Source organism: Neophocaena asiaeorientalis, unplaced genomic scaffold (assembly GCF_003031525.2).
Source record: "Neophocaena asiaeorientalis asiaeorientalis breed wild unplaced genomic scaffold, Neophocaena_asiaeorientalis_V1.1 scaffold604, whole genome shotgun sequence".
Taxonomy (NCBI): Eukaryota; Metazoa; Chordata; class Mammalia; order Artiodactyla; family Phocoenidae; genus Neophocaena; species Neophocaena asiaeorientalis.
In genome coordinates, this window is record NW_020172000.1 from 1,979,887 (window position 1) to 2,002,410 (window position 22,524).

General features: G+C 36.1%; 1 protein-coding gene across 1 annotated transcript in view; it reads left to right on the forward strand.

The window, feature by feature from the left end:
- The window catches only part of TRPC5 (transient receptor potential cation channel subfamily C member 5), a 135,731-nt gene extending 124,719 nt beyond the window's left edge, over positions 1 to 11,012 (forward strand). The window contains exons 7-10 of the mRNA XM_024749174.1: positions 7,136 to 7,339; positions 7,576 to 7,617; positions 8,447 to 8,536; positions 10,320 to 11,012. Of these exons, the coding sequence (XP_024604942.1) occupies positions 7,136 to 7,339; positions 7,576 to 7,617; positions 8,447 to 8,536; positions 10,320 to 11,012 (1,029 nt within the window). The remainder of the gene's footprint in view (positions 1 to 7,135; positions 7,340 to 7,575; positions 7,618 to 8,446; positions 8,537 to 10,319) is intronic.
- The last annotated feature ends 11,512 nt before the right edge of the window (positions 11,013 to 22,524 follow it).

Here is a 22,524-nt window from a genome sequence, read left to right on the forward strand (position 1 = left end):
AAAATGTCTAGTTTCAGCAAAAAACTACAAAACATACACACACACAAAGTATGGTCTGTACACAGGAAAAAAGATGTCATAGAAACAGTCCTTGAGGAAGCCTAGATGTTGGCTTTGGTAAAGACTGAACCAGCTATTTTAAATATCTTCAAATAACTAAAGGAAAACATCTAAAGAATTAAAGGAAAGTATGAGAATGATGTCTCACCAAATAGAGAATATTAATAAAGTGACAGAAATTATCTAAAAAAAGAATCAAATTGAATTTCTGGATTTGAAAAGTGCTATAACAGAATGAAAAATTCACTGGAAGGGCCTAACAGCAGATTTGAGCTGGCAGAAAGGATTAGCAAACTTGAAGATAATTCAATTACCATTGTCTAGACTGAGGATCAGAAAGAAAAACAGGATGAATAAAAATGAACAGAGCTTAAGAGACCTGTGAGACACCATTAAATGGCCAACATACACATAAGGGGAGTCTCAGAAGTAGAAAAGAGAAAAAAAGAACAGAAAGGATATTTGAAGAAATAATGAGTAAAAACTTCTCAAAAATAGTCTACACATCCAAGAGCTCAAATATTTCCTAGTAGGATAAACACAAAAAAATTCACTTCTTAGTCAACCTCTCAAAGACAAAGAAAAAATCTTGAAAGCAGGAAAATTAAAAGATAACTGATTTCCCATCAGAAACAATGGGCACTAGAAGTCAGTGTGATGACATATACAAAATGTTTAAAGCAAAAGACTGACAACCAAGAATTCTATATCCAGCAAAAATATCCTTAAATGAGGGAAAAATAGACATTGTCAAGTACACAAAGACTGAGAGAATTAATGGCCAGAAGACCAGTCCTACAAGAAATGCTAAAAAGAGTTCTTCAGGCTGAAATGAAAGAACACTAGAGAGTAGGAAGAAAGAAAGAAAGAAAGAAAGAAAGAAAGAAAGAAAGAAAGAAAGAAAGAGCACCAGAAAAGGTAATTGCATAGATAAATATAAAAGACAACACAAATCTTATTTGGGGGGAACGTTTTTTTCTCTCTAACTTGAAAGATAACTGCATAATTCAATAATTATACGAGTGTTTTGATGGGGTTATAATGTATAAAATATAAAGGAACAGTTTGTATGTCAGTAATAGCACAAAGGAGGGAAGGAATGGAGCTATATGGTTGCAAAGTTTTTACATATGATTGGAATCAGGTTGGTATTAATCCAAAGTAGACTGTATTTTAAGATGTCAATTGTAATCCCTGGGCCAAGCACTAAGAAAATAATTTTTTAATATAGTAAATTAAACAAGAGAATTAAAAGGTATATTGGAAAATATCTATTTAACACAAAAGAAATCAATAATGGAGGAATAAAGGAACAAAAAAGACATGCAACATATAGAAAATGGCAAAATGGCAGATGTAAATCCTACTTTATCAGTAATTACTTTAAATGTAACTAGATTAAGCAAACCAGTTAAAAGGCAGAGATTGCCAGACTCTGTATAAGAGACACACATGTTCTAACTGTATGCTGTCTACAAGAGACACATTTTAGATTCAAAGATACAAATAGAATGTAAGTAAGAGTGGGAAAAGATATATGATGCAAGCAGTAACCAAAAGAGAGCTAGGTGGCTATAATAATTATCAGACAAAATAGAATTTAAGACAAAATTTGTTACTAGAGAAAACAAAGGACATTTTATAACTATAAAAAGGTGAATCTATCATGAATATTTAACAATTATTAACACATTTCCACCTATCTACAGAGCTGAAAAATACATGAAGCAAAAACTGATAGAACTGAAGGGAGAAATAGAAATTTAACAGTAACAGTTGAAGAATTTATTACCCCACTTTCAGTAACGGACAGAACTAGATAAATGACCAAAAAGGAAATAGAATACCTGGACAACACTATAAGCCAACTAGACCTAATGGACATCTATTTATAGAACATGCCATACAACAACAGCAGAATATATGTTCTTCTGAACTGCACATGGAATATTCTCCAGGATAGATTATATGTTAGCTCATAAAATAAACCTCCTTAATTTTTTTAAAGGATTGAAATAATAAAAAGTATGTTCTGCAAACATACTTGGGAATATAATGAAATTAAATTAGATATCAAAAACAAAATAAAATTTCAGAAATTCACACATAAATGGATAGTAGAGAAGACACTGCAAAATAACCACTAGTTCAAAGAAGAAATCACAAAGGAAGTTAGAAAATACTTTGAGATGAATGAAAGGGAGAGTACAGTATATGCCAAGCTTCCTCAGAAACGTTTATAATTGTAAATCTTATGTTAAAAAGGAAATAAGATTTCAAATCAATAACCTAAATTTCCACCTTTATGAAACTAGAAAAAGAACAGCAAACTAAATTCAAAGCAAGCAGAAAGAAAAACATAGTAAATTGTTTATTAGTAAAATATTTATAGATTTAGCTCTCCATATTTAAGTCATGACTCATTTTGAGTTAACTTTTGTATTTGTGTGAAGTAAGGATCAAGGTTCTTTTTCTTTTCTTCTTGTGGAAGTCCAACTATTCCAAGACAATTTGTCGAAAAGAAAAGATTATCCTTTCCAAGTTGAATTGCCTTGACACCTTTCTTGAAAGTCAATTGCATATATGCATATGCATGCATTTATTTCTGGACTGTCTTGTTTCGTTCCATTGATCTTCAATGCCAATTTGTTCTTTTTCAAAATTAACTACTTTACATCTTTTGTATTTATATATAAATTTGAGAAGCAGCTTCTCAATTTCTTCAAAAATGCCAACTGAGATTTGACTGAAATTGTATTGAATCTCTAAATCAATTTGGAAAGAATTGCCATCCTAACTATATTTAGTCTTCCAATTCATGCATATGCCGTATCTCTATATTTATTTAAGTCTTCTTTAATTTATCTCAGTAATCTTTCACAGTTTTCAGTGTTAAAAAACATGTATATTTTTGTCATACTTATTCCTAAGGATTTTATATTTTAAATTAATATTTCCTCATTGTTTATTGCTGCTATATAGAATATGACTGATTTGTATCTGGTTCTGTTTGATAGATTTTTTTCCTCCTCATTATGTGTCATATTTTCCTGCTTCTTGGCATCTGTTATAAATTTTTATTGGATACCAGACATTGTGAATTTTACCTCATTGGGTGCTGGCTATTTTTGTATTGTTTTAAATATTCTTGAGCTTTATTCTGGAAATAGTTTGATCCCACTGAGGCTTGCTTTTAAGCTTTGTTTGGGAGGACTAAATACACCTTTAGTCTAGGGCAGTTCTGTACAATAAAAATTTTATGCAAGTCACAAATACGTGCCACATATGTTACATTTTCTAGAGCCACATTAAGATATAGTGAAGAGAAACTGGTAAGATTAATTTTAATTATATATAAATACATTACATATATATTATATTGATATCCAAGCCAGAAAAAACAGTACAGAAAATTAAAAATTATAGACCAATATCTTTTATGAACATAGACATGGAAATCCTCAACAAAGCATTAGCATATTGAATCCAGCAATGTATAAAAAGAACACACCATAACCAAATGGGATTTATCCCAGGAATGCAAAGTAATCCATTATATTAATAGTCGAAAGAAGAAAAACCCTATGATCATATCAATTGATGCAGAAAAATTGTCTGACAAACTTCAACATACATTTATGATTTTTTTAAAAAAATGTCTTGGCAAACTTGGAATAGAATGTAACTTGCACAACATGAACCACAGAACCTACAGCTGACTAAATGGTGAAAGATTGAAGGCTTTCTAAGATCAATTAAAAATGTATATCTGCTTTCAGTACTTCTATTCCACATTGTACTGGAGATCCTAGACAATGCAATAAGGGAAGGAAAAACATTAAAGCCATACAGATTGGAAAGGAAGAATAAAACTATCTCATGATTCTGTATAAAGAAAACCCTAAGGAATCTATTAAAAACTTGATAGAATAAAAAAATGAATTTAGCAAGGCCACAGACTACAAGGTCAATACAGAAAAATCAACCATAGACTAACAATAAACAATTGGAAAGAAATTTTAAAAGACAGTACCATTGTAAATTGTTGCAAAGGAAACGTAATACTTAGGTATAAGCTTAACAAATCATTATAGGACTTACACAGTAAAAACTGCAAAACATGGATGAAAGAAATGACATACTCTGTTCATGGATTGGAAGATTCAGCAGAATAAATATGCTTTCACTCAGCATAAGGTTTTCAAGGTTCATCCATGTTGTGGTATGTATCAATACTTCATTCCTTTTTAAGGCTGGATAATAATAATGTACCACATTTTGTTTACCCTTTTATCAGTTGATGAATATTTGGGTTGTTTCTACTCTTTGGCTATTATGAATAATGCTGCTGAACATTTGTGTACAACTCTTTGTGTAGAATGTGTTTTCATTTCTCTTGGGTATGTAGCAAGGAGTGAAATTGCTGGGTCGTATGGTAACTCTATGTTTAACCATTTGAGGAAGTGCCATATTGTTTTCCAAAGTAGCTGCACCATTTCACATTCCCATAAGCAGTATGTGGATCTACAGATCCTCACCTACACTGGTTATTATTTGTCTTTTTTAAATTATTATATCTATCCTAGCAAGTATAAAATGGTATCTCATTGTGGTTTTGATTTGAGTATACCTAATGACCAATGATGTTGGGCATATTTTCATGTGCTTGTTGGCCATTTGTATGTCTTCTTTCTGGAAATGTCTATTCAAGTGCTTTGCCCATTTTTAAATTGGTTTATTTGTATTTTTATTGTTGAATTATAATTGTTTTTTATAAAGGCACAAGTCCCTTACCAGATATATGATATTTAATTACTTTCTCTTATTCTGTGGGTTTTCTCTTCATTTTCTTCATGGTGTCCTTTGAAGTACAAAGTTTTTAACTTTGATTAAGTCCAATTTGACAATTTTTTTCCTTTTGTTCCTTAGCTTTTGGTGTCATCTCTAAGAAACCATTGTTTTACCCAAGGTCATGAGGATTTACTCCTAAATTTTCTTCTTAAAGTTTTATAGTTTTTATCTATTAAATTTAGTTCTATGATTCATTCTGAGTTGAATTTTATATGTGGTATGAGGTAGGAGTCCAACTTCATTCTTTTGAATGTGGATGGACAGTAGTCCCAGCAAGCCCAACTGATTGCCAAAGGTGCAAAAGCAACTCAGTGGAAGAACAATAGCCTTTTCAGCAAATGGCAAATGGATACCCACAGGCAAAACAAACAAAGAATCCTCCATGTAAACTTCACTCCTTAAGCAAAAATGAGCTCAAAGTTGATCATAGAGCTAAATGCAAATCTTACAACTATAAAACTTGAAGAGGAAGACATAAGAGAAATCTTCATGACCTCGGGTTAGGTAAAGAGTTCTTAGACATAATACCAAAAGCATAATCCATTAAAAATTTGATAAATTTGACTTCATTGAAATTAAAACACTTTGCTCTATGAAAGACACCATTAAGTAAATGAAAAGATAACACGCAAACTGAGAGAACACATTTGCAATTTACATTCCTGACAAAGAGCTAGTATCCAGAATATATTTTAAAACTATCTAAATCCACCTGTAAGCAAGCAAAGTACCCAGTAAAAATGGGCAAAGGATCTGAACAGACACCTCACCACAGAGGATATCTATATAGCACATAAGCATATGAAAAGATGCTCAACTTCATTCTAATTTGGGAAATGCAAATTAAAATCATAATGAGATACCACTACTTAATCCGTTAGAATAGTTAAACTTTAAAAAACTTGACAAATGCTAAGAAGGATACAGAGCAAGTGGTGAGAATGAAAGATGGTATAGCCACTCTGGAAAAGAGTTTGGCAGTTTATTATAAAGTTAAATGTACACTTACTTCATGATCCAGCAATATCACTCCTAGATATTTAAGCCAGGGGAATTAAACTTATGTTCACAGAAAGACCTGTACATGAATGTTCACAGCAGCTTTATTCACAATTATTAAAAACTGGAAACAACCCAAATGTTCTTTAATGGGTGAATCAATAAGCAAACTGTGGTACATCCACACAACAAAAAACTACTCAGCGATAAAAGGGAATAGATTATCGATACGTACAAAACCAGATGAATCTCGAAGATATTAATGCTGAGTGAAATAAGCCAGTCCCAGAAGGTTACCTACTGTATGATTCCATTTATATGACATTTTGGAAAAAGTAAACTAAAGGAATGGAGAATGGAGCGGTGGTTTCCGGGGGGGGGGGGTTACAACATTATGGAATTTGGGGTGTTGATGGAACTGTTGTGTATCCTGATTGTGGTGGTGATTACATTAGTCCTTCCAGGTCTTAAAACTCCTAGAAATGTATGCCTGTGTGTGTGTGTGTATGTATGTGTGTGTGTGTGTGTATCTTAATTATGACGGTGCTTACACAGGTATATACACTCATCAAAACTCATTGAACACTTAAAATAGATGAATTTTACTCTGTGTAAATCATACCTCAATAATGTTGATTTTTTAAAAAAAACGAAGTCTCTCCACACCAATCCTACTCCTTAAAAATAACTACTAATGACAATTTAGTGTGTACCTCTCTAGAACATGTAAGCATGTAATATAAAGGGGCTTTCAGTTGGATAAAGGGTATCATTTTACACAATATATTTTGCTCTTTATGTTGCTTTTTTCACTTAGAGGTCTTATAAATATATGGACAGATGCATATATATGATATGTGTTTCTACATATAAAATGTTGATAGAGCTACTATATTTTTTAATAGTTTGATTATAAGCCATTTTGTGGATGTGACATCATTTATTTAAGCAGTCTCCCACTGTTGGATATTTAGGTTGTTGCCAGTTGTTTTGCTCTTACAAGCTGCAGTGCTAGCGAACAGCCCTGCGCATACATCTTTTTGCAAGTATATGGATAAGATAAATTTCTAATTGTAGGATTACTGCATCGTAAGGTAAGTGTAATTTGAATTTTTATAGCTACTGACAGATCGCCCTCTGTAGAAGCAAGTAGAACTTTGAGAATGAGTCAGGGGTGCATTTTGCATTTTCCCATCCCAAACCACTGAACTTCTCTCTTTCACAGGATCATGCCGATATTGAGTGGAAGTTTGCAAGGACGAAGCTCTGGATGAGTTACTTCGATGAAGGCGGCACCTTGCCACCTCCTTTCAACATCATCCCCAGCCCCAAGTCATTTCTATACCTTGGTAACTGGTTCAACAACACCTTCTGCCCCCAAAGAGACCCTGATGGTAGACGGAGAAGGCACAACTTGAGAAGCTTCACAGTAAGGCTTTTAAAAATTATGTTTCTTTGTAAACACAACTGTTTTCTCCTTTTCCTCCTTTGTAACATTCCCTATCTTGAACATCTTAAAACTACTCCAACCTACAGATGCTTTGGGGGTTTGTCAGGCAGTAGCTCCTGTGTCATGTTCCAGTCCTAACGTTTAGAAATATATTCGAGTGGATGGGCTGCTGGGAGACTGCTGATGTAACCTCTCTTGTCCGTTTTCAATGACAGGAACGCCATGCTGACAGCCTGATACAGAATCAACATTACCAGGTAAAGCTTCTTCACAGGGACTAAGCACAATAGTTCTTGGTCAGTTGTGTGAACTTGGACAAATCACTTACCCTCACTGATCCTCAGTTTCCTCGTCTGTAAAATAAGGATGATAAAACTTAAACTGTAGTTGTGAGAACTGAGTTGCGAGTATGTATATATGGTTGTGTGCTTGTGTGTGTGTGTGTGTGTGTGTGTGTGTGTCCTGAGACAGTGCCTGACACATTGCATTAAGTGGTAGCTATCATCATCACCATTACTAACACAAAGCAGGGTGACTATGTGTATACCATTCCCAGAGGCTAAGTTAAAAGAGGCCACCCCTGTAAAGGAGAAGTATAGATTGCCTCTAAGAAAAAGTATCTTGATTATGTAATTAGTGGACATTGAAATCATCAGACTCTGTGACACTGAAGAATGACTTTCTCAACTTTATAAAAGGAAGAAAAACTCTCATCTTACTAGGAAGGTTCAAGTTTAATCTAGCCTGGAGGGAAAGGATATTGACTGTGACAATTCAAGGATTATTCTGCTCTCATTATTCCATGAATGTGTATCCGTGTTTACCTTATGCTTGGGTGGAAAATTTTCCTTTCGGGTAAATTTGATCTCACTGGCCCACTCTGCCACCAAATTTGGACACATAATAAATTCTTCATTTAGCCAATGGACTTAACTGGGGGGTTTTGTAGAAAATGCCTGGATCCTGTGAGGATTTTCCAATGCAAAGACAGTCTAAGCGTATTTTATTTCCTGTGTATGTTTCTCATTTTACTGAGAGTCCAAGAAGGAAACTGAATGCTTCTTCATGTTTTTGTTTAAATTCCAGGAAGTTATCAGGAATTTAGTCAAAAGATATGTGGCAGCTATGATAAGAAATTCCAAAACAAATGAGGGACTAACAGAAGAAAATTTTAAGGTAATTTGATCATAAAGTGGTTTAATTCTTCGTTCACATTTCTTAAGCATCATTTAATCTTCACAGTGTTTGAGGTTTCTGGTGATGGAATTTCAACAGCCTGTAATACAGCAAAACCAGCTACGATTCTTATTCTCTCTCTTAGAATAGTCAGTCATCCAGTAGATGGATAGATTTTTACCAATGTCTGTCACACCACAATCAGCTTTATGAATAATAAAAATACACATTCTTTTAATATTCTGGGTTTTTCTCAGCATGGGAATGGAGTGCTTTAAATGATATGGCATGGGTGTGTGATGAGAAGAAAGAAAGCGAAGGGAAGATGCCTAGAGATTTAAAGGCCTTCTTTAAATAAGGTAAAGACAAAAATTCTATTATTAAATCTAACATTTATGAAACCCTACCATTACGCATTTTTGGCTGTCACATTGGGATGCTATTGGCATCTAGTGAGTAGAGACCAGGGTTGTTGCTAAAAATCCTACAATGCACAGGACAGCTCCCTACAGCAAAGAATTACCACACTCAACATGTCAATTGGTTGAGAAACCCTATCCTAGAACACATATATGTTTTCTAAGGAACATAAGAAGGCTGTTATCCTAAGCCATAGACATAACTCATCAATCGAGGGCCTGCTATATGCCAAACATTCTGCTAGGTGCTGGGGCACAGTCATGAGCAAGATATAACCAGCCCCTACTCTCTCGTGGAGTCACACACAATAATAATAGAGGCGAATGACTGAGTATTCTAACAGGATCAACACAGGGTGCTGTAGAGACATAGAAATGGGGGGACACCCAACTGGGACTTGGGGATTCGAGGCAGGCTTTCCAGAGGAAGCCACGTTTAAGCTGAGGTTTGAAGGAGGAGCCAGATAAAAGAGTTGGGGAGAAGAGTGTTCCAGACAGAGAAAACAGCACGTGCAAAGGCCCAGAGGCAAGAGAGAATATGTCCATACAGGCGGACAGTAAAAAGCCTGGGGAAAGAGCAGGAAGGAATGAAATGGGAGAGACAGACATGTACCAGACCTTGAAAAACCTTGTAGTCTGTGGTATGGCATTTTTCCTTTTTCCTAAGGTCAGCGACAAGTTACTAAAAAGTGTTAAGCAAGAGGACGACATGATCAGATATAAACTTTTCAAAGATGGTTTTTAAAAGCGTGATCTAGTATCTAGGCAGCAGCCAGTTAGAGATAGAAGACATTTCACAGGCACTTGAATAAACAAGGTCCCCTGGCCCAAAACAGCAGTCTCACGTCCTGACATTCCACTTCCCTAGTTTTATTCCTGAGAGTCCTAAAAGCTTTTTCCTCTTCAGTAGTACTTTTTTTTTTTACGTCTTTATTGGAGTATAATTGCTTTGCAATGGCGTGTTAGTTTCTGCTTTATAACAAAGTGAATCAGTTATACATACACATATGTTCCCATATCTCTTCCCTCTTGCGTCTCCCTCCCTCCCATTTAGATTCCAATGAGAGCCCTACTCTAATACCCTCATTGTCGGTTACCACTTCAGTCTGTTGGCGTGCTCCTGATAGGGAGGTTCTGAAATCAACTTTACCAACTGCACATTTTTTTCCCAATGGCCCGCTCTGCCCACAGCATTGTTAATATGTTCTTCTTGTGCTTGAATAATGTGAGATTTTTCTGGTAGTTCATGTACCTTGTGATTTGCAGTGAGGCAAAACCTGGAACATTCCGAAGGATGCCCAATGTGCCTATTTTGAACTAAAGACCAAGCTTCTTAACATAACGTGTCTTCTCTCTTGCCCTAGGAATTAAAGCAGGACATTTCCAGCTTTCGATATGAAGTGCTTGACCTCTTAGGAAATAGGAAGCACCAAAGGAGAAGTTTTTCCACTAGCAGCACTGAACTCTCTCAGAGAGATGATACCAACGATGGCAGTGGCGGGGCTCGGGCCAAATCCAAGAGTGTCTCTTTCAATTTAGGCTGCAAGAAAAAAGCCTGCCATGGGCCACCTCTCATCAGGACCATGCCAAGAGTTGGTGGTAGCCAAGGGAAGTCAAAAGCTGAGTCATCAAGCAAACGCTCCTTCATGGGTCCCTCTCTCAAGAAACTGGGTCTCCTATTCTCCAAGTTTAATGGTCATATGTCTGAACCCAGTTCAGAGCCGATGTACACAATTTCTGATGGAGTCGTTCAGCCGCACTATATGTGGCAGGACATCAAATATTCTCAGATGGAGAAAGGGAAAGCAGAGTCCTGTTCTCAAAGTGAAATTAACCTCAGTGAGGTAGAATTAGGTGAAGCCCGGGGCGCTGCTCAGAGCAGTGAATGCCCTCTAGCCTGTTCCAGCTCTCTTCACTGCGCATCCAGCATCTGCTCCTCAAATTCTAAACTTTTAGACTCCTCAGAGGATGTATTTGAAACTTGGGGAGAGGCTTGTGACCTGCTCATGCACAAATGGGGTGATGGACAGGAAGAACAAGTTACAACTCGGCTCTAAGTCAAGCCGGTATCACCTGTTCTGGAACTCAGAAAATTTCTAATTTCTTTGCTCTCAGAGGTGACATAGAATATGATTCCCTCACTGCCCCCCACTAGACAGGAGAGTGAAACTCCTATTGTTTTCACCATCTTTTATAGCCACATTTTTCATTTTTTGTTCTTGTTATTATTACTATTATTTGCTTTTTTATACCTACAAACACTAAGTCCATTTCAAAACCAACTGAAGGGGTGTTTGCCCCTAATCAGCAGAGGTGCAGTCGGGTGCTTAACCCTTTGGCTTTGCTTTTCTTACCCTTGCTTCCTTGAAGCTCCAGGTGCCACTTTGCTACTGTCGCTGCCGCACAGATTCCTGACCTTCCTCAGGATCTCACACCATTTCCCCACAGGGCTGAGGGCTGTGCTCAGCAGTCCCCACCAGCTATCAGATAAGGCAAACTAACTTGCCTATCTTTTTTGCCCTTCAGTGCTCCATGCTGCCCATTCTGGTTCAATGAACAGCATCAAAGGGAAACTGAATAGACTCCAAAGAACTGTCAGCTTGTGGTTTCTAGGTATAACTGGACTTCGTGTTGTTTTTGCTTTTAAATACTACAACTTCTCCTTATCACGGGGGCTGTTGAATTTGTTTCTTAAAGATTTGTGAGTTTCCTAATGTATGCCAATGAATATTTACCCCACAGTATATGTCATATCTAATAAGTTAGTGAATTCCTTTCCTGTGTTTGTGTATTTCAGTTAGCTTACTACATTTTAAAATTTGATAGTATCGAGATTAGTATTTAGGATGTGTACTGTTTTTTAAAAACTTCTACTGTACTCTAATCAACAGTCACTACATCTCATACATTGGCAAGAAAAAATAATTAGCTGGTATATTTATAGGGTCCTATCTACTGTTGATAGTTTTAATCATCACTGCTATCAAAAGCATTTCTAAGATAAAAGCCTGGATTTGAAAATATTTTTTTAACAGAAAAATGACATCTTGTTGAGGTGTCAGAATCTGAAAACAGCACCTTCATTTTAATTAATTGCTTTCTGATAAAACAACAACAACAACAAAAAACAATTTTAGGTCTAGATAACTTGATTCAAGTTGCAGTTTTAATGTTCAGTGGGGGCAGTGGAATTGCGTGTGTAAACTCATGTTAGATATACAACATAACAACCCTAGTGAATTCATGGAACTATAGACATGATCCAAATTCTACTGTCTTCAAAGAAAATTGCATTATACATCAAAACAAATTATTTTCCACAGCTTAGGAGTACCTCATCAGAACACATAGGTAAATGTTAAAAAATGAAGCCCATAATGCATATGGTCACCATGTTAGATCCAGTAACCATCAACTGATTACCTGCTAAACAAGGGTGGCTCTTACCAATGTTAGCACAAAGGTATCCCCAACTTACACAATAACACATGACCTGAAATAGCCCGAGGTCTGGGTCCTGGTGATTAAATTAATGGGTAGCTCAAAAAAGTAAGAAACTTAATTAGTTGTCACCCTGTTCTTGTATTCAATAAATGTCAACAGTAATAGGAAATCATCTAAATTCATGTGTATACTTTCTGGCAAAATTAAGTGAAATGAAGCTTTCTCAAACAATGCAAATATTCTTCCAAAATGGTTTTTGACAGTGTAGTTTCTGTTATTTGAATTGATTCCCATTCTAGCCCTAACTTTGGTGACTAACAAAATATTCTACATGAAAAAGACACAAACTAGGGATGATGGGGAAACAAGAGTAGGTGTTGAAGAACAAAGCTCAGATCCAAGAAAAAGTGATCAAGAGAACAAGCTGCATCAAGATCCATTTGGTAAGACATCATCACAAAATAATTCCTTGATCATGCCTAAAGTGATCATTTACTCAAATCCAACTTCTCTCCTGCTTCTCTAAGTGGGACTATCATAAGTGGCCCTGACATCAGTAACAGGTGACTTTCCAGAAGGAAGGTTTCTAAAGTTACAGAGTCAACTTTCTCAACTGTCAAATTCACTTTGAATAATAAATAGCACCTGGGCTACATTCCTAACTCATATTGATGGCACCAGAAACCAATACATGACCCTATTTCATCAAAAAAAAAAAAAGTATGTCTTTCTCACAAATGCATGTACTTGTGATGACCTAGGTTTCATTGTTCCGGCAGTTACTTTATCAATTTGTTGGAAAACAAGGGTAGCCAGAGATAGAGCCATGGTCCAAAATACACTCTTCTCTCAGTTATGTTCTAAAGAGAGAATATGTGTAAATCATAATAGCCAATCTCTACTACTGAAAGAAACCAGTGTCATATTTCATGGGCAGTACATTCCTTTTCAGATCTTCTCAGGGTTACTGTCTTTATGACTTGGGCTTAAGATTTCACTAGCTGTGCTGAGGCCTAGCTATGTTGGGGATTGAAGCCAGTTAGCTGTTAAAGCTAATCAGCTATTGTCCTAACTTCCATGATGGTGACACCAACATTTTTATTAACTCTAACTCTAGTAGAAAGTAGGAAGGGAAGGAGATTTGTGTTCACCTCTCTAACCTCTGGATCAGCTACTATCAATAAAGATATTTCAAATCAAATGTTTAAGTATGTTCTCTGACCCCAGAGAAGGTATAAGCCAACTTGAGAGTAAATTTATAAACATAAAAGAGCCAAAAGAGAAACTTAGTGAGGATCTACTCAATTCTAACGTCTTATTTTACAAATACAAAAAGAAAAAAAAAAAGGAGGTCCAGAGAAGGATAATGACTTGCTCAAGGTCACAGAACCAGTCAATAAACCCAAATCTTCTAGATTATGGAAACAAGACATTTATTATTAAGCACACATATTATATGTTATACATAGGAGATGTGGAAATGGATTGGCCACTATAGATACCTTTTTGTTCATTTGCCCAAAATGCCACAAACTCCACAAATTTCAGACTGACATATTTATATGTAAAGTTAAAAATGTGTTCCAAAGTCAAATACAATTATAAATGGTACAAGAATCATTTACTTTTTGTCTAAGTATCTATACCATGGTTCACCTCCATTACAGGTGAATTTCTTATCATTTCTGGCCACCTATTTTATTTGTTTGATTCCATCATAATTACATTAAAGCCTCCCTGATCATTAGTAAGGGTAAAAATATTACGGAATACAAAGAAAATGTCTGAATTATATTCAGAAATGGCCATTGTTGAAGTATGTCCTCCACTTCTAGTTTTAAATCCAGTGAAGTACAAAGAAAAAGGAATGATTCAAAATCATCATTTTTGGAAGATGCCAAATTTTATAGGCATATAAATCTCCAGGTTATATACTTCTGTCCACTTACATGGGAATACTTGAAATTTTCCGGTTCTTTTTGCCTCTCATAGTAATTTTTCATTCCACTCTGACCTGATTTAGGGCATTTCAGCTAAGTCCAAAACATCTAAACATCTGTCTGCAATTTGATTAAAGACACACACACACACACACACACACAAACCCTACAGCCTCTACGTTTTGAATGACTTAAAATAATGAACAAATACTTTTTTAATAAGAACTTTATAGTTATTATGGCAGTGTAAAACCTCCTCTGCAAATTTCATTGGGGACTTCACTGAAAAATATGAGTCGATACCTTAGCCAGATAATATAAATAACCATTTGATGTTCATATTGCCTTGTGGGTAAGACTCAAGTGGTGTTTTAACCAACAGTTTAAGTGGCCCAGACCTTGGTTTGTTCAACCATCAGGTGAAAAGTACTTGAAGTTAGGCAGACATTCTTTCTTGTTTAAAAGTACACAAGAAAAACCGATCATGTTATTTTGGTAATCACATTTTCAAAACAGTGTTAATAGATTGCATGTATAGACATAGCCAACGTAAGTGGATGTAATTGTTTGGATCATTTAAAATACTCTTCATACCTACTTCTCAGCTCCCTCCAACCCCGAACCCTGCGGCTTTGCCTCAAACCTGTGTGTATTTTAGATTCTTTGGCTTGCTTTATCTAGATAATTGTTCCAAATATCCACTTTGTTGGTGTAGAACTAGGCATTGGGAACCGAGTACCCCAATTCAGTGTGAGCATTACTTTAGTACAGAGAAATGCTATTTCTGCTGTATTTCCAATGACCCTTTCCATCACTTTTTCCAACAGATGCGCATTTTGGCTTGCACTGTTTTGGGGATGTTTGTAAAAGTGAGAAGAACCTTGTCTGTGCACACACACACATGCAAATGAAACTTAATAGCATTTGATTGCTCTGGCTTGGCCTTTCATCCTTTTCGGTAATTACTAAATCATTTTGAAGGGAGGGGGAGCAGGGAGAACTTCAATGGAAAGAAAACTCCTGAGATGTGATGAGGAATTGCTAAAATGAACTGCCAAAGCAGCATCCACTGTAGTGCAACTGTTAATATTGAGAGCTCTCAGGATTTGGGGTTTCTGGTTTGAAGAATAAAGCTTGTAGGTCAGAAGAAAGAACCTACCTGTAAAAATAAAAATATATATTTTTGGTGAATTAAGTAAGTCTGTATACTTCAGATTTACTGCATACTTGAGATATTACTATTCATATGTTGATATGTGGCCTAGGATTTTCATCTGTATGCTGCATGGTGGTCCAGAGAAGGTGCTGGTAGGTGGTTTTGAGAGCTTTAAGAAATGGAATGTTTATTAAGAAACAAAGGAGTTGATTGCTGGAATGATACAGGCAGCTGGCTAGTAGTATTTTTAAGCTCTAGAGTAGATTTATATCTTTTTTTAAACATCTTTGTTGGAGTATAATTGCTTTACATTGTTGTGTTAGTTTCTGCTATATGTATACATATATCCCCATATCCCCTCCCTCTTGCGTCTCCCTCCCACCCTCCCTATCCCATCCCTCTAGGTGGTCACAAAGCACCAAGCTGCTGTTTCCCACTAGCTATCTATTTTACATTTGGTAGTGTATACATGTCAATGCTACCTGTTAGTTTACTGGATCTGAGTTGTGGTCTTTTCCTAAAGATATACCATCAGTGCTTGTGGTACTTGAGAGACATGTACATATTAAGAATTATTAATGTTTAAATATAAAATTAGGTGGAATGCCCTTATGCCAAAAGCTTATCTGATGTGAAAGTTGTGACAGCTCTGTAGAAACTTCCCACTGCTACACAAATGAAAGGCAATTTCTACAGTAACAAAAAGAGCCTGCAACTTTTGATCATCGTAATCAACCTTCATAAATCCATGACTGTGGCACGCATCTGCCCTAATCTCATCCCTCACCCTCAAAAAGAAAAGCCTTCTTTACAATGCCAAATGACTTGATAGAACCACAGAAGACTAAATGAAGAAATAACGGTCTACAGTGTGAATGCCATTTTCAGCAACGTGCAGAGTATTTTGCCCTTTGACTTTATCTATGAGCAGGTTCCAGAGCAACCTAACATCCCAGGAGCTGCACTTCAACACATGCACATGCTAAGACATCACCCTTGGTGGCAGTGTGCCTTTTATTTTGGCCTATGGTAGCCCACCATTTGCAAGTACAGTTAAGCTGGGCTTGGTCGTTGTGTCTTTTGCCACAATGGTCAACATACCCCACAATACTCATTGCGACAGATTGCCTTCCAACCTAGAAACCCTCTTGACAGTTCTCTGGTCTTATACAACCTTTAAAACTGACCCTTGGATGACAAGACAAAAAAGAGGCTTTGGATTTTTGTGGGGAGTGCTTGAGGTACTTAGATGGTGTGGTAAAGAGGCAAACGGAAAAGCTTTCAAAGCACGGACTAGTATGGATAAGCATTTAAAATGTAGGGCTAAATCACCATACTGTCAAACTTTTTAGATAATCAAATTGAGGTGGCGTTCCCCGATTTTTTTTTAAAAATGTAGTTTCTGGATTAAAACATCATCATTTCTCCCTCAACAAAATCCAGAAGTGCAACAGTATATGAAAACTAGCTCTGAACAAACTGTAAATCATTTTTCAAAGGTTGAGTTATATTTCGGTTGAATTTCAGATCACAGCACATTCTCACCTTGTGATCACTGTGTTCCTAAATTCAACACATCAGACTCATCGTAAGGTTACGTTTTAAATTGTGCAACATCACTGACTGGCTTTTATAAATATGCACTTGTGACCAATTACTGGAAGGACTGATTTCCCCAAATTTTATCTAAGAAATAAAATGAATTTGCCAAAACCCTACAGAAAAGAGAGATAAAAGGTAAAAGTGGGAGAGGGTAGTATGGAAGAACGCTAGATTCTATACCTGATGTCATATTTTAGCCTCAAAAATTTAGAATAAACATATAAAGTGAGATTATAAAATGAGACTGATATTTTCATAAACATGGCAGAATTAATGTGCCCAAACTAATGTTGTTCTTCAAAGCAGTCACCTTAAGCTGCACCCATATTCGAATGCTGACATTACTCAAACCATTGTGGACTTCTGCTTTTGGGAGGATGTTCAAAATCCACAATACAACCTCTTACTACCCTCAATGGTAGAAAATCATAATCTTGTAAGATTAAATTCTTAGAAACAGTCGAAACTAATTTTAGATCCATATCTGGTAAAAATTTGGGCAATCAAGCTGAGTTCTACTTTTTCTGGTAAAAAATATTTTTCAAGTGCTATCACACAATAGGCACCTTGATAGGCACAATTATAAAATACCGAGACAGTTTCTTGTGGGGTTTGTGAAGTGACCTGAAACTGCTCTTTGGAATCTAGTTTTTTCCTTATCAACTTTGAGGAATAATTTGTGAACAACTACCTGCATCCATTTAAAGTGTACAATTCAGTGAGTCTTCACTGTTGTATACACCGCTAGGACCACCACCAAAATCAAGATACAAAAATTTCCATCACCCCCAAATGAGGCCTTGTTCCTCTTTCAATTCTGGAATCTATTATAGTTTCAAACATGCTTGGAACAGTGGCAGCCTTATTGGAATAAGTTTACAGCCTCCCAAGGAGGAAACATTAAAGAACACCATATTTAGATATAGAATCTCCACTGATTTGGGAACAACCATAATGACTTAACCCTTGAAATATTTGTGTTTTAACAGTAAAACACATTCCAACTTCCAATGGCTTATGTTGTAAGTAAACTCAGTATTGGCTTCCCAAACCTTATTTGATCCATAAGAAATCACACTTTATAATACAGAGGCTCTGACAACTAGACTGTTAGCAGGAAGAAAGGGCAGTAAGGAAAAGCCCTGGCCTTCCCAGGAAATTGAGGGGAGGGTTTTGGATTCAGGAGGAGCTCCGGCAACAGAAGTAGGAGGCGGCTCTAATGGGAGGAGGGCAACAGCTAGCTGAATTTTCAGGTCATTTGAAAATCACATGTTCACACTAGGTAGTTCCTGTATAAGACCCAGTCATAGTATTTGAAGTACAGATTCATCCATTTTTGGTCACATCTCACAGGACTTCCTTTTACAACATATATTAAGCAATCAGTTTAAATAACCAAAGCAATGTAGCCTGTAGTCCAATAAGCAGAGTGATAACTGTGTTTAGTATACTTGGGCAGGAGAAGCACTCAGAATTCTTGAGTGTCTAGTAGGATTCATTGGAACCAATGGCACTAAAATGAATGTTGTGGGAGCTCATGAGGAAACCTCTAAACCCAAAGGGTCAACACATTAGTCTGTAGTTTTCTTAATGTTAAAGGCAATCCAATTTGATAAATAAATTTTTTTAACTGGTCAAATTACTCTTCTAACATAGTACAAGTCAACCCATATGTTCTCTTATTTCAACTATAAAGACAAAGATCTTCTCAAGGACATTTCAGTTCAGATAGGGATAAACATCCTTCTCAAGTGAAAGCATTTTAACTTGTCTGTTTCTTATAACATAGGAATGCATACCAGTGGCAGGATTCAACAAAGTATCACTATTTAAACTCTTCACAGGATTCAAGAGTTCTCAAAAACAGGTTGAAATTGAGGATGAAGAATTTCTACCTATTCAGAACAATGAATGTAGTTTGGAGCCAACATTTCCTAGACAATAAAGAATACTTTTAGAAAACAGGCAGTGTTTAATTCACTTTCTTAGCCTAGTTGGAGGCCCCAATCACACATCACCATACAGAAAATGTATGCATTGAACTTAAGGTTAAAATTGTATCTCCCGAGCTTAATCACGAAAAGGGGAAATTCCAAATGTGTTTGTGTAAATGGCATTTGGCTTTGCAGACTACTATTTTAAAAGCTAAAGCCTCCTTAAGTAACTATTACTTTTATTTAAATATTTTCTGTAGGAAGTGCAAAGTTACTGTCATCATTAAATGTGTTAAAAAGAATCTTGTACAATAAAATGATTGTCTTTAGCTTCAGTATAAACAAAAATAAAGCATTTACTTTTTCCTCCAAAATGTATGGCTGCTCAGATTTAAGGTGATTGTTCCTCCCTTTTCCAACATAATCATTTATAGCCATCTATTATTAATAAACATTTGTGAACAACAGTGGATTTTACACTATCATTTAACCAGCAGACACACTTAAGGGAGACCTCCACAGTCCAATATATTTTGAAAAGTTCGTGACTGAGAATAAACATTATTACTATCATTCTTTTATATTTCCCATTAAACAAAGCTGTATTAAATACTTAGAAAACTGAACAAGCATTCATAAAGACCTTTGAGATGATGACATGAAGGGACCAATACAGCTATAAAGCTATGGTGTACAACACTGACAAACCTTACTGGCCTTATCCTGAAAACTTCCGAGTAACCAAAGAATGATACATGCCGTACAGAGCAGATTCAATCTGTGGGTCAGTGAGAAGACACATAAATTGAGGTTAAGCTGGTCATTATTCAGCCAGTATAATCTGAGTACATTTGGGTAATATTTTCTGAAGTTATCAGTTTTTTCTGTAGTCATGGACTTTTCAGCAATTAACTTTCCCCTAATTAATTCAGATTCCTGAAGTTTTGTCTTTTATTTTAATTAACTTTTAGGCCACCAGAACACTGGTTAGCATACCAGAACAGCTTCACTTTCAGCCAAGTAACTCAGTTGCAAGTCCTGGCCTTTTTTTTTTTTTTTTTAAAGTCATGTTTATTTTTCTTACATCTTTATTGCAGTGTAATTGCTTTACAATGGTGTGGTAGTTTCTGCTTTATAACAAAGTGAATCAATTATACATATACGTATGTTCCCATATCTCTTCCCTCTTGTGTCTCCCTCCCTCCCACCCTCCCTATCCTGCGCCTCTAGGTGGTCACAAACCATCGAGCTGATCTCCCTGTGCTCTGCGGCTCCTTCCCAGTAGCTATCTGTTTTACGTTTGGTAGTGTATATATGTCCATGCCACTCTCGCACTTTGTCCCAGCTTACCCTTCCCCCTCCCCATAGTCCGAAGTCAGGGAGCCTGATTCTTCCAGCTCCATTTTTCATTCTCAAGATTTCTTTGGCTATTCGGGGTCTTTTGTGTTTCCATACAAATTGTGAAATTTTTTGTTCTAGTTCTGTGAAAAATATGGCTTTTTAAAATAAATTTACTTTTGGCCACATTGGGTTTTCATTGCTGCACGTGGGCTTTCTCTAGTTGTGGTGAGCAGGCGTACTCTTTGTCGCGGTGCATGGGCTTCTCATTGTGGTGGCTTCTCTTGTTGCAGAGCACAGGCTCTAGGTGCACAGGCTTCAGCAGTTGTGGCACATGGGATCAGGAGTTGTGGCTTGTGGGCTCTAGAGCGCAGGCTCACTAGTTGTAGCACACGGGCTTAGTTGCTCCGCGGCACGTGGGATCTTCCCGGACCAGGGCTCAAACCCATGTCCCCTGCATTGGTAGGCAGATTCTTAACCACTGCACCACCAGGGAAGCCCTGGCCTAATTATTTTAAGTGTGATTGGGTGTATAACATTTATACATTGGTTAGATAAAACAATCTGAAAAGCAGTAATATATCTGGAAAAGATGTGCAACCAGTATAAGCAAATTCCAACAACTCAATAATAAAAACACAATTTGAACGCATTTCAAAAAGGAATATATACAACTAGCAAATAAGCACGTGAAGAGGTGTTAAACAAAATCATAGGGAAATGCAAATTAAAACCACAATGAGATACCACTTACTACCAAACCCACCAGAATGGCTACAATCAAAAAGACTAATACCACCAAATGCTGACGAGGATGAACAATTAGAATTCTCATACACTGCTGGTGGGAGTATAAAATGGTACAATCACTTTGGAAAAATCTCCTTCATTTCCATACTAAACATATACCTAACCTATGACCCAGTAATTCCAAGAGGAATGAAAACAAATGCTCCTAAGACTTGTACAAAAATGTTCATAGCAGCTTCATGCGTATCTAAAAACTAGAAATGGCTCAGGTATCCATCAACAGGAGAATGGCATTTTTGTACAATGGAATGCTGCTCAGCAATAAAAAGAACTATTGACACATACAACATGGATGAATCCCAAATACCTTATGTTAAAGAATCCTTACACAAAGGAGCACATACTCTGATTCATTTATATACAGTTTAAAAAACAAACTATGGTAGGAGAAAAATCAGAAGAAAAAGCGGTTGCCTAGGGGATGGGGATTGGGGAAGCAGGGATTGACTGGGAAAAGCATGAGAGAATTTTCTGGAGTGATGAAAATGTTATCTTGATAAAGGCTTGGGTTTCACAGATGTGTGATTTGTCAAAATTCATTGCATCAAACACTTAAGATTTGTGCATTTCATCACATGTAAACTTTACCTCAAAAAGAAAAGAACCTTTAAAAGAGAATCTTTAACAAATACCGAACTCTAGTTAACAATATCCATGCTGAGATGTTTAGGGGTGAGGTGTATTTAAGTCTGCAATTTTCTTTGTAATCATCAAAAAATAGGATTTATAGATGGTTATGTGAAAAGGTTACGTGTAGTAAAATGTTAATTATATGATCTAGGTAGTGGATATACAGATGTACATTGCACACTCATTTCAACTTTCATGTTTAAAATTTTTCATAGTAAAATGTTGGAAAAAAATAAGCAGTGAGTAAAAGAACAGAACTAGGTTAACAAAAGCCAAATCTATACCGTGCTTCAAAACAAGTAGGAGGAAGAAAACTTGAGTAACTGAAGCTCTTTTAGCAGAGCTAAAAGAATGAAAGAAAATTAACACGAAGTTCAACTGCTGATGCAAGCAAAGCAACTGAATATAAAGTAGTTTGTTTTTCTGTGGGACTATATATGTGGTAGAACTTTTATTTCTTTTATTGTGGTAAGAACATTTACCATGAGATTACCCTCTTAAGAGATTTTTAAGCGTAAAATACAGTATTGTTACCTACAGGCACAAAGTTGTAGAACAGATCTCTGGAACTTATCTTGCATAACTGAAATTTATCAAGATAAAAATTGTTACTCTGATCTGGTTAATACACCAGCAAGGAAATAAAAGGTTTTTTAAGTCAAGAACTTTAATACCCTAGTATTAGGGTAGAATTTTTTTTTTCTATAATTCTGCA